Here is a 15,232-nt window from a genome sequence, read left to right as displayed (position 1 = left end):
GGGCCGGGAGGGGGCGTGACCGGGCGCGGCGCGGCCGAGCTCTGGGGCGCGGCCGAGCCATGGGGCGGGGCCGGGCTCTGGGGCGGGGCCGGGCTCTGGGGCGCGGCCCGGGAGGGGGCGTGACCGGGCGCGGCGCGGCCGAGCTCTGGGGCGGGGCCGAGCTCTGGGGCGGGGCCGGGCCTCACAACTCGGCCGAGGCGCGGGGCGGGGCGTGGAGCGCGCCCTTCCGCGGACCCCGCCCAGGCGCTCTCGGCTCTCGCGAGAGCGGCGCGTCATGACGCGCCGCCCGGCGGAGCGCGTCGCCTCCGCGGGCGGGCGGGTTTGAATCTGGTCCGAGCGCGGGAAACGGCGGGTTTCCGGGACGAGGTGAGCGCCGCGGTGCCGGCCCGCGAAGGGCTCCGGGCTGGGGCAACGGTCGGGACGTGGCGGGGGTCGGGCGGGTGGGGCGCCCAGTCTCACAGCGTCCGCGTGGGCCGCGCCCCGAACGCACGGCCGGCCGGCGGCTCTGAGGCGGCCCCGGGGCGGCGGGCAGCCGGGCCCTGGGGGCGGCGGGCAGCCGGGCCCTGGGCGCGCCGACGCCCGGGGGCTGGGTTCGGGGAGGACCGCAGCGCTGGACCTGGCCGCGGGAGAGGACGCCTCCCCGCTTCCCCGCTTCCCCCAGGCTCTGGCCCCCTGCTGCCCGGGCCCCTGTGCCCTGGCGTCTGTCATCGTTCTGGGGGCGCCGCCGCGCAGGCGGCGGGTGCTGACAGGCGCCGGGGACCTCTGTTCAGCGCTCGCGCGCCTTCGTGCGGGACCCCCGAGTGCGCCGTGCGGACGGCTACCTGCGTGCCGAGATGACGCCTCACCTTGAGCGCAGCGTCTGGCCGGACGGCCGAGGGCTGGGGCGCGAATAGGCCCGCAGACGGACCGAGCGCGAGGCGGAGAGGTATTGACCCAGCGTCAGGAAGCGGGGAGTGCGGGGGGCAGCTGAGGTCGTCCGGGAGGCGTAGACCGGGAAGGCAGGACGGGCGCGCCAAGGGCGTACTTGGAAAGGCCCCCGGACTCACGAGGGAGCGGGGGAGTGTGCGCAGGCACGGCCTAAGACGGGTGGTTCCGTGGACTTGACGGCACCTTCCTGGAATGTTCGTTGTCGAGTCCAGGAATGGACGCTGGCCAGAATTAGTCATCAGGCTTTGGCTGGCCACCCTGCCTGCTGCTTGGCCGAGAGGAGCTTACGTGTTCGTAGCTCGTTAAGATCTGGGCTTCTGCGTTTTTAATGACTCTGTCCCCATCATTGTTCCCCTCGGTGCCAGTAGCTTTGCGCACTGCTCTCGATAACGGTGCGGGAGGTTCTCATTTGCCTTCACGGGGAGGGGTTTTGTTGCATCCATGTTCCATCATCTGCTCTTACTTCATCTCTTGGTTGATGTCTTTCGAACAGCTCTGCCAGCACCAGGTGGTGTGGATGGAAAACAGGACTTATTGGGGGAAACAAGGCAGGGAGGGAGGTTGCACACAATTCCCCGAGCTCTGGCTCCCGCAGGATGGGCAGGAGCCTGCTGCGGTTGGGCGCCCCTAATGCACAGGCTCCCGCTAACAAGCTCCCCGGTGGCCTTGCCACACTGAAGAGCAAGACGACTGTCCCTGGGATTTTTTTGATAGAGGAATGGCCCTTTAGAAAGGCGGTCTGCAGGAGTTAGCAGGTGGGGTCAGCCTTCTCTCTCTCTTCCTCTCTCTCTCTTTTTTTTTTTGTTTTCTTTTTTCTTTTAGTACTTTCTTTTATTGACTCTAAGACTTTTTTTCCCCCATGTTTTGATGGACTCAGCCTTCTTTTGTTGAGCTGACTCAGACCTGCTTGAGCATCTTGCTAAGGTACTGAAAGAGAAGGTGAGCTTCCCACAGCCGTTTGGATTTCTCTCTTCTTCGTTGGTAGTAACTTCACTAACAGTTGATAATAACGTAATGTTATGTTGATACTCTCCTTTGGGAGAGAAAGAGAATTATTTTTTAGATATCATAAGTTGTTCTATGTCAGAATGTTGTTAAAAACTGTCTACAGTTCTTTTTTTGTTGTTTTTGCAATTTTGGATGTTATATCTTGTAGGAAAAGATATTTGCAAATTCAAGTTTCAGTATGATTGTGTTTTCTGCTAAGGTTACAGAATAAATGCCATATGAAAAAGTTTCATCTGTCATGGAAAAACGAGAGACATTTGTACAAGCGGTGTCTAAGGAGCTGATTGGGGAATTTTTGCAGTTTGTTCAACTGGATGTAAGTTTCCTGTTTAGCTTTATTGCGATTTGACTGTTAATTACATGCACAAATGAAATATAATCATCTCAGTGAATCCTTAGGGACCAAGGTTTATTAAAAAACAAAACAAAAAAACACACCTGTACTCAGATACACCTGCTGATGGGCAACTATTCACAAATTGTATTTCCTGCTTCCTTTTAAGAGAGTTGTAAAAATGCTAAGTGATGTAACACAGTGTGCTTCTATTTACTTAAATATTTATTGATCTCTTGCTTTGTGCATATAGCATAGTGAGGAAGACATACTTTTTTGGTCCTCAGGTTATTTATAGTGTTGTGATAGATCCAGGTGTGTAAATACACCAGAGTAAAAAAGCTAAGCTTGGGCAAGGATATGGGACGGGGCCCAGATCCAGCCATGGACTGCTTCCTATCCCAGTGGAAAGGGTATGGAAGCTGTGATATAGAGAGTAAACAAGTCAGCCAGTCAAAGACGGATGTGGGGAAGGACCTCTCCAAGTAGAGGGGAGAATTTTAAAGACCGGAGAAGGTACATTGTATTTGAACTTGAAGACGTTCGGTAGGACTAGGGGGTAGAAATGCCAGGTCAGGAAGAGGCAGGGGCTGAGATTTAGATTACGTCAGTCCTTCTTTACCACTTTAAGGAGCTGAGACTTTATCCTGAGAGGCGTGGGGGCTTGTACATGCATAGATTGGATTGAAGAGGGCGACACGAGAACCTAAGAGTGGTGAAGGGGTATATGCCCTGCATGATGGTGGTTGTATTAGGAGATGGATGTGGGAGGATGTGGGTGCCTTTGTGAGTTGTTAGGTGGTGAGGCGGTGGTGCTGTTGACTGGGTACGGGCCAGCGAAAGGGCCAAGGCAGATTCCAGGGACTGACTTGTGGTGCCTTTCAGTGAGATCATGGAGGTGGGGAAAAGGCAGGTTTGAGCGGGAAGATAGGCTCAATTTGGAATGTTCTGGATGACTGCCAGGGGAATGTGCACAATTGATGTCCAGTAGGTGGATGGATAGCTGTATCTGAGGCCCGGGAAAGAGGCCTGGGTAGAGACAGATTTGGGTGTCCTCAGTGGCACTTGGAAGCTTCGGTCATGGGAATGCCCGGGATCATCGGTAGTGTAATAAGAGAAGAGAAGCCCAGGACAGAACTCTGAGGAGCCCCAACACCGAAGGTGCCAACTCCAAAACACTTGTGACTTTGGGGCAGGAGGTGCATACCTCGCTTGTTCTGCTCATGCAGTGAAAATTAAGTTAGTAGTGGTTAAGAAGTAGAGAGGAACCTAATATGAAATTTGTTGCTAGCAACTTTTATGAAGTCATTTTTCTTTATAAGAGGAAATGAGTTTGTAATATGATTTTATATTGTAAAATGGTGCTCTGTAAACTTAAAAATAACCAGCCCAAACCCACGGGCAGCACATCACAGAAGGGTCTGTAAGAGCAAACTATTTGGATGTTCCATAAACTGTTTTAGTAGGGGTGTAGATGATTTGTATTATATTAGATGTGCAATACACATGTGGTTTAAAGTTTACAAGATTGTTATTGCAGACTGGTGTCATAGTATTAACTAATACCACAAACTAAATTGATGATGATGAAGCTAAGTTAATATTAATTTAAAATCAAAAAGCCAAAATAGCAGCATTTGGTTAGCACAGTCCGTGCGAGATCACACTGGTGCTGCGTTGACAGAGCGCCCTTTAAGGTGCTTGCCTCCGACTTCCCTGGTCACATGCTGGAGAGCCTTGCACTGTTGCTCAGCAACGGACATCTTGGAAGGATGCTGAGTTAGTCCTCATATTCGTAGGCATTCGTTTTAGTTTATGAGTACCAAGTCTTATTAACACTTAATAATTTAGTATCTCAATCACCATGTAGCTCTTAGTTAAACATGAAAATGAGAAGATGTAGGATTGTGCATCAGTTGTTTTTTCTTTAGGTCAGGATAGTTGAATAATGGCAGTTTTACATGGTCAACCAAATATTTTAAGTCAGTTTGAAGCCTATTAAGTGAACCTTCCCACATATAATCAGTTCTGCTATAATACAACATACGCATTGCCAAAAATTGCCAAAAATCACTATACTCTGCACAACAGGCAGTGAAAACCCAGAAGAATTATGGGACAAGTGGGGTTAAGGGCATAACACTCAAAAACTTCACCGGTGACACATTAAAAAAAGACAGTGACCTAATAAAAAGTAGCAGTTTTATACAAGTTAAACTCACTAAGAAGTACATAAATACCGTAGTAAACATGACGTTTACCTTGAAAAAGATCCTAAGTTTGCAGGTGGAAGTGGGCACCCGTGCTCCCAGGGGCTAGCCTGCCAATGCTGTGTGTGACAGGAAGAGAACAGAGAAGAAGAATACAGACCAGGCTGGGAGGACAGAGAACATTGAAGAGAGCTTTGGTCAGAGGGTCGCTTGAGGTGGGTCAAGAAGGTGGGAGGGACCCAGGGTGTGGATGGTGCGGCTTGAAGCCCATGTGGGGTCCCAGGAGCTGGCAGGCGTCTGGGGTGTGTGTTTTCTGTGACTCTGAGGCTCCACTCAGTGGGTGCAGTTTTCTGCATTCACGTACTGATGAAATCCCACATAAGTAAACCAGAAATTGTCTTTTGCTGAAATTGTTGCCTTGTGTGTTGATTGCATTGGAACAAATTTGCATTTCAAAACAAGTGTTATGGGGCAGCATTGCCTGTGACCTCAGTGGTTCTCTGAGAATGGAGGGTTAGTGTTGAGAGTAGGGTGGTCAGGACCCAGGATAACTGCCATTTAAGGAGTTGTCCTGAGTGCTCTCTGGATGCCAGGTTCTGCTCTGGAGGTTGGGGTACAGCACATACCAAGTTTCTGCCCAAAGAGAGCTTAGGTTCTACAGGTGAAGGGAGAGGAACAAGCAGGGTAGAGGATGGGAGTGCAAATGTGATTTTGCTCAGAGATTAGAATGGGCCCTATGGAGACTGAGGGAGGAGAATTCTGGACAAGAGGGATGGGGAGGGGAAGACCCTGAGGCAGGTGCAGCCCTAGCCAGCTCAGATGGGGCTTCCTGGGAAAGAAGGGAAGATGGTAGGAGGTAGGGTGGGGAATTAGGCTTGGAGGGCCCTGGAGAGGCTACCTGCCCTCCCCTTTGCTACTGAAATAATTGCAGAGTTAAAGGAAAGTTGCAGAAGAATACTGAATCCCCTGCACTCGGATTTGCCAGTTACCACCTGCCATGTTTTCTTTATCATTCCCTGCATTTACCTGTTCTTTTTGAGTCATTTGGAAGTCTGTTGCAGGCATTTGTCTCATCCCTAAATATTTCAGTGTGTATTTGCCTAAAGAAAGATATTCTCTTATATAATCACAATAAAAATTCTAAAAGCCAAGAAATTTGACATTGGCACAATGATACTGTCATCTGCAGTACATATTCATGTTTCCCCCCCCCCCCGATCCAGGACCCCATTCAGTATTGCACATTGCATTCAGTTGTCTGACTTGTTAGCTTCTTTCTTTCTTTCTTTCTTTTTCTTTCTTCCTTCCTTCCTTCCTTATTTTATTTATTTATTCATGAGAGACAGAGGGGGAGAGAGAGAGAAGCAGAGGGAGAAGCAGGCTCCCAAGGAGCAGGGAGCCCGATGTTGGACTCGATCCCAGGACCCCGGGATCATGACCTGAGCCGAAGGCAGACGCTTAACCATCTGAGCCACCCAGGCGCCCGTTAGCTTCTTTAATCTAGAGAGTGTCTCAGCCTTACTTCATTTTTCATTACATTGACAGTTTTGAAGAGTGTAGGCAGCTATTTAGTGGCATATCCTTCAGTTTGCATTTATTTGATGATTTGATTAAATTTACTTTATGCATTTTGGCAGGAGCTGCATTAAGTGGTGTTTTGTCTTCCTCAGTGGAGGCAAAATGATGTCCATTTGTCCCATTATTGGTGAGGTTAGTTTTAATCAGTCACTTAGGTTGGGGGTCCACCAGATTTCTCCACTGTGATGCTACTATTTCCACCTTCATAATTAATAAGTAGTCTTCATTGGGGAAGGAAGTTGAGATTAGGTAAATACCCTGCTCCTCATCTAACTTCTACCCACTAGTTTTAATATCAATTGATGATTCTTGCCTGAATCAGTTATTATTATAATGGCTATAAAATTGTGATTTTCCAACCACATGTCCCTTCTGTATTTATTCATTGGTATTCTATAGCATGCTGGTGCTATTTGTTATTTATTTACTATCAGTATAGTTTCACTGGTTCTTTATTCACTGGGTTATAATCCGTTACTGTCACTGTTTTGGTGGTCACATTAGCTACAGGCAGTGCCTTTATAATGGATCCTCTACCCTTTTGATAACAGTTTCTGTTTGCTGTATCAAAGAGTAAGTGAGGTCATCTGCTCAGAGTGAGAGGAAATGGTTGGCTCAGGGCTTTTAAAGATAGTTGAGAGGATCTGATGTAGTCTCGTTGGCTGATGGAAGAGCATGATGTCTAGAGACGAGTAAGAGATCGGAAACTTGAGGTATACTCAGTTGGCTTTGCTGTGTTGGCAGCTGGAGCTATATATGATAATAATTGTATAGCTCCAGCACACTTTTGTGCCCTAATTATAGGCCTGGAGATGGTAGACATGTGGATGGATTGATTTTAGAGAGGATTTTTCTAAGTGGGTGAAATTTTATTTTATTTTATTTTATTTTTTTAAAGATTTTATTTATTTGAGAGAGAGAATGAGAGAGAGAGCACGAGAGGGAAGAGGGTCAGAGGGAGAAGCAGACTCCCCGCTGAGCAGGGAGCCCGATGTGGGACTCGATCCCGGATCTCCAGGATCATGACCTGAGCTGAAGGCAGTCGCTTAACCAGCTGAGCCACCCAGGGGCCCTAAGTGGGTGAAATTTTAAACTCCAAAGACCAGGTTACTAGGGCTGAATAGGTAGAGGAGGAATCTGCTATTTTCTACTTTATTTTTTTATTTTATCTTTAAAATTTATTTATTAGAGAGAGATGGAGAGCACAAGCTGGCAGAGGGAGAGGGAAAAACAGACTCCCCGCGGAGCAGGGAGCCCAATGTGGGGCTTGAGATCCCAGGACCCTGCGATCACAACCTGAGTCAAAGGCAGACGCCAACCAACTTGGCCACCCAGGCGTCCTGGAATCTACTACTTTCTGTCTTGTTATTCCTATACTTTTCCTTTTAGGAAAAGTATTTCAGAACTACAGCTCAGCTCTTGAAATGATAATTAACTTAGCACTTAAATTTTTGATGCTGTTCTAGAAGGGATAGAACTAATTTTTGTATTTGAAATATAACAGTTGCTATTTATTTTGCAGAAAGATGCTTCTGACCCTTTCAGCCTAAATGAATTACTAGATGAATTATCAAGGAAACAGAAAGAAGAACTATGGCAAAGGCTCAAGAATTTATTAATAGATGTGTTGTTAGGAAGCCCAGTGTCTGGGTGGCAGACGGTGGAAGTCCAGGGTGAAGAGAATATGGAGACAGAGCGTGACCCCAACACGGTAGTAGTAGTCTTTCAAATAGAGAACTTGTTATATCCCCTTTGTTAAAAAATAGTTATTGTATATAATTGAATTTTAGGTTAAGAAACTTAAAGCTAGAAGTTAAGAATATTAGAAGTCTGTTTATTCTAGTTTTACTTTTTCCAATCCTGCTGTTACTAATCTGCTATTTAATGTTGCTGTCCTTTTTGGACAGCTGACCTGTATTCAATTTTAATTCACTTTTTAGAATAAGCTAGAAGTGTGGGTTCATTTTTATAAATTTAGTAACTTTCACATTTCTTTTTTTTTTTTTTAAGATTTTATTTATTTATTTGAGAGAGAGAGAATGAGAGAGAGCACGAGAGGGAAGAGGGTCAGAGGGCGAAGCAGACTCCCCGCTGAGCAGGGAGCCCGATGCGGGACTCGATCCCGGGACTCCAGGATCATGACCTGAGCCGAAGGCAGTCGCTTAACCGACTGAGCCACCCAGGCGCCCCGTAACTTTCACATTTCTTTTAAATATGATATTTTAAGTTGATCTTAAATCACTTGAACTTTGATTTTTTTCATTTGTAGGAAAAAAACATAGAGATAATTCATGCAGTTACATCTGTGGTTCTTGCTTCTGTATCTGTAATAAATGAAAGTGAGAACTATGAAGACTTACTGGAATGTGCAGTTATGTTGAATGGTAAGTTGAATTTGTGATAACATGGCATGTTTAGAGGTGGGCATCTAATGATTCTCTGTAAAAGGAAACCAGTCATCATGTAGAAGTGGAAGTATTAAGGCATAACTTTGCATTCAAGCTCCTTTACTTCAGCTAGAAAAGGAGCAAGGAAGTATTCTTTTAAGGGCTGTCCTGATGAACTGATGTAATTTAAGCCACATAGAACTATTTCAGATGGTGAAAACGTACATACTGAACAACTGACTGCTTGTTTTCAGATTTTCCAGAATGTCTTATTTGACCTACAGGACCGTAGTGATAAGAGCTTATTAAGGGAAAATGGTCTGATTATAAATTCCTCAGCTGGTGATTACTGCCAGAAAGTTTCAGCTCAACTAAGCATTTGTGACACTGCATTTTGTTCTTTAAATATGTTATGAACATGACCTGAGGAATAATTATTGACTCTTAGGGGCGCTTTACTATTACAATTTATATCATGGTGCTTTTTAGGTTTTAACTAAACTGTGAAACTGTGGTTATTAATTTAGGAGGAACACTATGAATTAGAATATCTGATTATAAAATATTTACATAAAACTGTTTTATAGATAAAAAAGATTCAAAAGTAATTTTAATGAGTTTTAAGAAAAATCACCTAAGTGTTCTCACCTTCACCCTGTGAATTAATTAGTTCCATGTGACAAACTCTCACATCAGACTTTCCATTCTTAGTGAGACTTGGATTTATGTATCTGTTTTATTCAGAATTTTTGCATTGAAATACAATGTCTTAAGAAGTTACCCCTAATCGGTATATAAATAATTCCCAATGCTTTGTGAATGTTACTACAGTTTATTTTCACAGTCTCCAAATAACTGTTTTGTAAAATGATTAATGCTAAAATTGTAGTTGTTCCTAACTTCCCACTGATTCAGGAATTTAACATGGATGTAATGGCATTCGGATATCTATGGATTATAATTATGAGCATATTATCAATATTTTCATTTCATTCTTGAGCTTTTCTATTAATAAAAGCACTGCAGTTTTTGTATTCATTATAATAATTGCTTTTACTGTTTTTCACCGGTGAGCCAGGATTTGAAGCCAACCTATGAAGGACAGGTGTAGTGGATTAGTGGTTGCCACACCTGATCTGGTTTTGGTGTTGAGTGTTACCTGTGGATGTTGTAGCACTTATGTTTGGGTAGTTTGAATACCTGCCTGTCTTTAGTGAGGGATGTGGACAGTGTGACCCCTCTGAGTCTTCCTCTAAAATTCTGTATTCTGTTGGGTCTGCTTTTATAACAGTAGTTAACAGTTTTTTTCAAGTTCACATCGTTTGTATTCTTTTTTAAAGATTTTATTTATTTATTTGACAGAGAGAGACACAGCGAGAGAGGGAACACAAACAGGGGGAGTGGGAGAGGGTGAAGCAGGCTCTCCGCTGAGCAGGGAGCCCGATGCGGGGCTCGATCCCAGGACCCTGGGATCATGACCTGAGCCGAAGGCGGCCGCTTAACTGACTGAGCCACCCAGGCGCCCCACATCGTTTGTATTCTTTAAATGTATATAAATTTGTGGCAAGTTAAACATAAATGTTTGCTTAGGAAACCTTTGTGAGTCAGTACTTTACACTATTGAATCTGAACTAATATTTGTTTACTTTACTAACTGAACAATTACTGTGCTGTTTTAGGTATATTATATGCATTACCTGAATCTGAAAAAAAGCTGCAGAGTTCCATTCAGGATTTATGTGTCATATGGTGGGAGAAAGGCCTGCCTGCCAAGGAAGATATGGGAAAGACTGCTTTTATTATGCTATTAAGGAAGAGTCTAGAGACCAAAACAGTATGTTTACTTTTTAAAATACATACCTTCCTTTAATAGTGCATGTGTTCATACCAGTTAGGAATTATGTTCACTTGTAAGTGGCCTGACTGCAGTTGCTTCCCCAGTTAGGGTCTTTTTAACTTAAGATATTCAGGGGTGGACAGTGGGTGGCGGCTCCACATTGCAGTCCTTTTTTTTTTTTTTAAGATTTTATTTATTTGTCAGAGAGAGAGATACAGGCAGGCCGAGGGAGAAGCAGGCTCCCCGCTGAGCAGGGAGCCCAATGTGGGACTCGATCCCAGGACCCCGGGATCATGACCTGAGCCAGAGGCAGATGCTTAACGACTGAGCCACCCAGGCGCCTCATCCACATTGCAGTTTTATGTGGGCTTTCTCCTCCATCTTTTGGGGTGTGTGGTCCTTGTCCTCCCTCTTATCACTTCATGGTAGCAAGGTGGCTGCTGCACTTCACTGTCTCATGTGAGTTCCAGGTAGGAAGAAGAGGCAGGGAGGCAGCAAGGGCCAGACCTTCTCAGAAGTTCTCAACTTGTATCCACCATCCAGAACTGGGTCACATGGCCACATTTGTTTGCTGCAAATGGGGTTTTTGGAGGGATACATTGCCGCTGTTAGCAAAAGTGGGTATTTTTAGTAGTGAAGAAGGGATGACGTAACTGAGATAGGTAAGTGGGAGTGGCTGCCTGTGTTGGGGGGGTCCTCTGAGAGGCAGACCCCACCTCGGGCTGCGTAGGCTTGGACAGCGTCATGAGGGGTGAAAGGCCCGGGAGTGGTGGGGAACGCGGCAGGCCCAGCGGCAGGCGCGACACCCGTAGGGGTGGGGTTGTGTCAGACTGCAGCCTAGGCCTGATGAGGTTTTGGAGAGCAGATGTGAGGATTGGATTTAACTTGGTCCACTTCTCAGCCTTTCATCTTTGGTGTCTAGTTAAGAAATCCAGAAAAAGAAGTTTGTATCCCCTGATCAAGAAAACAACAGATACTTAGGTTCATCTTAGAAAAGTGGGCAAATGAAGAAAAGGGAAAATGAGGAAGAGAAAAATCCTCTGTAATTCCACCACCTAAGGTGATCATTCCTATTTTAGGGATGCTTAGGAATTTCTCTTTGTCTTCCCCCCCCCCATACCTTTACTTCCTTATGACAGATTCCTAGAAATGAAATTCATAGATCAGTGGGTTTGAACTTGATGCACATTTGGAGCTCTTGGTACACATTGCCAACAGCTTTCTAGCCAGCTTGCCCTTCATCACACTCCCACTGTCTGTGTGTCTGTCTCACCGTGGCCTCCAAGGAGCCGCCAGTATGATGACAGAAAAGACGGGCTGCTCCCTCAGCTCACCATACGATTGTCAGCATTTACCCTTAAGCCACTGTTGGTTTCTCTTTTAAAAAAATCTGTTTTCAAGAAAAAAAGTCCATTTTTTCCGCCTTTTTGTTTCGCTTTTAAATCAAGACTTTATTTCATGTCTCTGGTGTTTTACACCTGTGCCATCGGTGTTTGGGCACCACTAGCAGCATGGGGCTACTTACGTTTCACTTGTAGTGAAGAAAACTACACACTGGGTCCCTCATCGCACCGGCCACACTTCATGCTCTGTAGCCTGATGGGGCTGGTGGCTGCACACTTGGACTCCACACCACAGAAACCAGACAGTGCTGCCTATCGGTGCTTCTGTGTGCTTTTGCCACAGTTTCTTCCTTTTTGATGAATAATCCAGAGTTGTAATTATTTATTATATAAACTATTCTTATTGTAAATTTGAAATGTGACCTTAATTATTTATTAAAAAACTAACATCTTTCCTTTTTATGTCATTCCTAGGGTGCAGACATATGTCGGCTTTGGCGTATTCATCAAGCTTTATATTGCTTTGATTATGATTTAGAGGAAAGTAAAGAAATTAAAGATATGCTACTTGAGTGTTTCATAAGTGTTAAATATATCAAGAAAGAAGAGGTAACTAGGTTTTTCTTTTTTGGTGTTTTTGTGTACTGCTTTTTAATGGATGTTTTTCCTAAGTTCATCTAGTTGCTCTTGTACCATGCTCAGTGTTCTAATGAGTCAGCCTAGCTATCAAGAGTTGTTACATTTATTGCACATTTTTGCCTCATAGCAATATTCACACATTTTCCAAATCGTTGCTTATTTCATCATTAAATCAGATGGTAATAGGTGGCTGTGAATCCTGGGGGAACTGTGATTGCATTTTAAGAATAATTGGGTGGGGATGGGCTACATGGGTGATGGACATTAAGGAGGGCACTTGTGATGAGCACTGGGTGTTGTGTGTAAGTGCTGAATCACTGAATTCTCCAGAAACCAACATTGCACTGTATGTTCACTAACAAAATTAAAAAAAAAAAAAGTTCTTTTTTCAATGAAAGAAAAAAAAAGAATAATTAAAAATAAGATTGAGAAGGCATTTCTCAGTAGATCAGACCCAACCCTCTGCCCTAATTCCAGGCTAATTGGCATTTACTCAGAACCATCATCACACAATATTCTCGATTTCTTTTTTCCTGCCATCTAGTCAATCCAGAGAGAAGCTTCTGGCCACTGCTCCACTGTCCATTTTGGTGGTCATTTCCACATGTAGCTACTGAGCACGTGGACTATGGCCAAATTGTGGCCTTCAGTGTAAAGTACATGGATTTGAAACTTACTATGAAAAAAGAACGTAAAATAGCTCATTAACGATTTTTATATACTTATTACATATTTAAATGATATTTTGGTTAGGTTGTCTTATATAAATATATTATTAAAATTAATCTTTTTTACTTTTATTAATGTGGTGATTAGAAAGTTAAAAAAATTATAGAGTGGCTTGCATAGTTCTCTTGGACAGTTCTGAATTGTTATCTTGGGATTCTTATGTAGTCCTTTATTGAACATTGACTGTATTCCCATGTGAGGGATGCAAAGAAGATTGTTGTTGATATTACAGAAAATAGGTTTTGTTTCTGATTGCTCTTTGCCTCACAGACACACACGAAGCAAAAGGAGGAGGTCTTCGCTCCTCCCTGAAGTGGGTGGGGAAAGCCTTCTTGGAGCAGGAGGATGAGAACCAGTTTTGAGGCCCATAAATGAAGAGTTTGTTCAAGGTCCTGTAGCTAGTCAGGGGCAAAGACATGGTCATGCTTTGCCTACTCCAGTGTACCCTCTCCAGCCAGCTAGGTTAAGGGGCCATATGTGGTTACTGACCATGCTGACCAAGACCTTCAGCTCCCAGGCCAGAAAGGCTGTTTTTAGATCCCTGTTTGTTCACTTACTAGGTGGTGACCTTTATCGGACTACTTTGAACCTGGTGTTTCCTTCTGTAAAATAGGAACCACAGTGGATCTTTCTCAGGACTCCTGAGGAGCACACGAGGTGACGTGTGTAGAACCTTTAGCACAGTACCTGGCAGGCACTAAGCATGTGGGAGGTGCTCTAACTGCTTATTGCTATCACTGAATCATTGTTGTTGGAAAAGAGGCTGCACCTGAGGCCTGTGCCCTTGTCATCTCCAGGACTATGGTTGAATGTGAGGAGAGCAAAGTAGCTGAAAGTGGGTTCAGACAAGTTAGCTCTATTTATAGTGACTTGTACGTAGTGGATGGTGACCTGCACATCAACCTGTGTGTATGTGAATGCGAGTAGATAGTAAAGACGTAAATATATGTCTGTGTTAACACTCCCCCCCCTTTTTTTGATTGATGTCTTTTGAATTTATGATCTAAACTTAGTTTCCTAATGAGTCCTTACTTTGGTTAGTTCAGTTTCCAGTCATTCTGGGTAAATGACAAATATCTTGTGCTATAATGGCAAATTACGGTAAGTACATTTTGTTTTTAACTTGTTGCAAGCATGGGTACCCTGCTATTTGTATCAAAGTGTGTTGAATTTCTGTAGATTCCAGAGACCGTAGTGGTTGACTGGTAACAGGGAAGAGGTGATGATGTTGTTTGTGGGGAAATTCTTGGTGGATGTATTGTATATGCTGTGTAGAGTGTAAGTATGGTATTAACTGCTTTTGAGGGTCACGTGTCGTCTAGTAGTATGCATATAAATTAACATGGGGAGTAGGTGTATTTGAAAATTCTAGTTTGGCAGATACTTAGCTTCTTAACAAGTCCTCAGTTTTCTCATTTATAAAAGATGAAATCAAGTGATGTTCAGTTCCATTCCACCCCAAAATGCTAGGTTTTAAGCATTCTTTGATTTTAGCTTATACATAAGATAGAGCCAGAATGAAATGTTTGTGGACCGTTTAATTTAGCTCCTGGGACATGTCTTTGTAATCCTGTGGTCGAGCACAGAAGGAGGTCAGTGGTGTCTGCTGCTAGGCCCTCCAGAGGGGAGGTCTTGCCATTGCCCTGCTGCCCAGCTCTGTCACTCAAAGGCCCCGACTGCTGTCCTGAGTTACAATTACGTATGCTTCCTTCACTGGGAATAACACTTTCGTGTTACTGAACATCCAAATAATTGTTTGTTTTTTAGTTATCAGGAACTTTTTACTTGGTTGCAATTTCAACATTATATCTTTTTTTTTTATTATTTATAGGGAAGAAGATTTCTTAGTTCTCTCTTCAATTGGAATATAAATTTTATTAAAATGATCCATGAGACCATTAAAAACCAGTTACAGGGATTACAAAAGTAAGTATTAAAGGCAATTGATATTTTGTGCTGTCTTAATCTGATTATGAAATATTCTATTTGACCTGACTTTTAAAGTTATATTAATGTATTGGAAGTTTTAAAAATTATCTCTTAGGTTATATTATTTCTTATGTACTATTTTTATTGTGTGCTGTTGTTTTTACTATGTATTTATTATGTAGTGTTGTATCACTGGATAGTTTTTTCCCTGCTGCAGGAAATCATTCTTTTTCAGTAATGACATTGAATTTAAGATTTTAATTTGTGTTCATTCTTTAAGTAGTCAAATTATTTACCAGTTAAATCTTAGC

At 43.9% G+C, this 15,232-nt stretch overlaps 1 protein-coding gene across 8 annotated transcripts in view; it reads left to right on the top strand.

The window, feature by feature from the left end:
- The first annotated feature begins 259 nt into the window (after nucleotides 1-259).
- Nucleotides 260-15,232, top strand: part of NCAPG2 (non-SMC condensin II complex subunit G2) — a 69,551-nt gene continuing 54,578 nt past the window's right edge. The window contains exons 1-9 of one of the 8 annotated variants that reach the window (XM_027574439.2): nucleotides 277-366; nucleotides 771-925; nucleotides 1,805-1,851; nucleotides 2,135-2,251; nucleotides 7,580-7,768; nucleotides 8,327-8,441; nucleotides 10,124-10,278; nucleotides 12,099-12,233; nucleotides 14,824-14,918. In XM_027574439.2, coding sequence (XP_027430240.2) covers nucleotides 2,147-2,251; nucleotides 7,580-7,768; nucleotides 8,327-8,441; nucleotides 10,124-10,278; nucleotides 12,099-12,233; nucleotides 14,824-14,918 — 794 coding nt within the window. In that variant the 5' untranslated portion in view covers nucleotides 277-366; nucleotides 771-925; nucleotides 1,805-1,851; nucleotides 2,135-2,146. Of the gene's footprint in view, nucleotides 367-554; nucleotides 926-1,479; nucleotides 1,683-1,804; nucleotides 1,867-2,134; nucleotides 2,252-4,552; nucleotides 4,695-7,579; nucleotides 7,769-8,326; nucleotides 8,442-10,123; nucleotides 10,279-12,098; nucleotides 12,234-14,823; nucleotides 14,919-15,232 lie in introns of those variants that run through there. The other 7 variants (XM_027574437.2, XM_027574441.2, XM_027574438.2 and 4 more) reach the window with 7 other exon arrangements.

Source organism: Zalophus californianus, chromosome 12 (genome assembly GCF_009762305.2).
Source record: "Zalophus californianus isolate mZalCal1 chromosome 12, mZalCal1.pri.v2, whole genome shotgun sequence".
Lineage (NCBI taxonomy): Eukaryota > Metazoa > Chordata > Mammalia > Carnivora > Otariidae > Zalophus > Zalophus californianus.
Note: the sequence above shows the minus strand (reverse complement) of the source record. Positions and strands in the feature narration are given on the sequence as shown.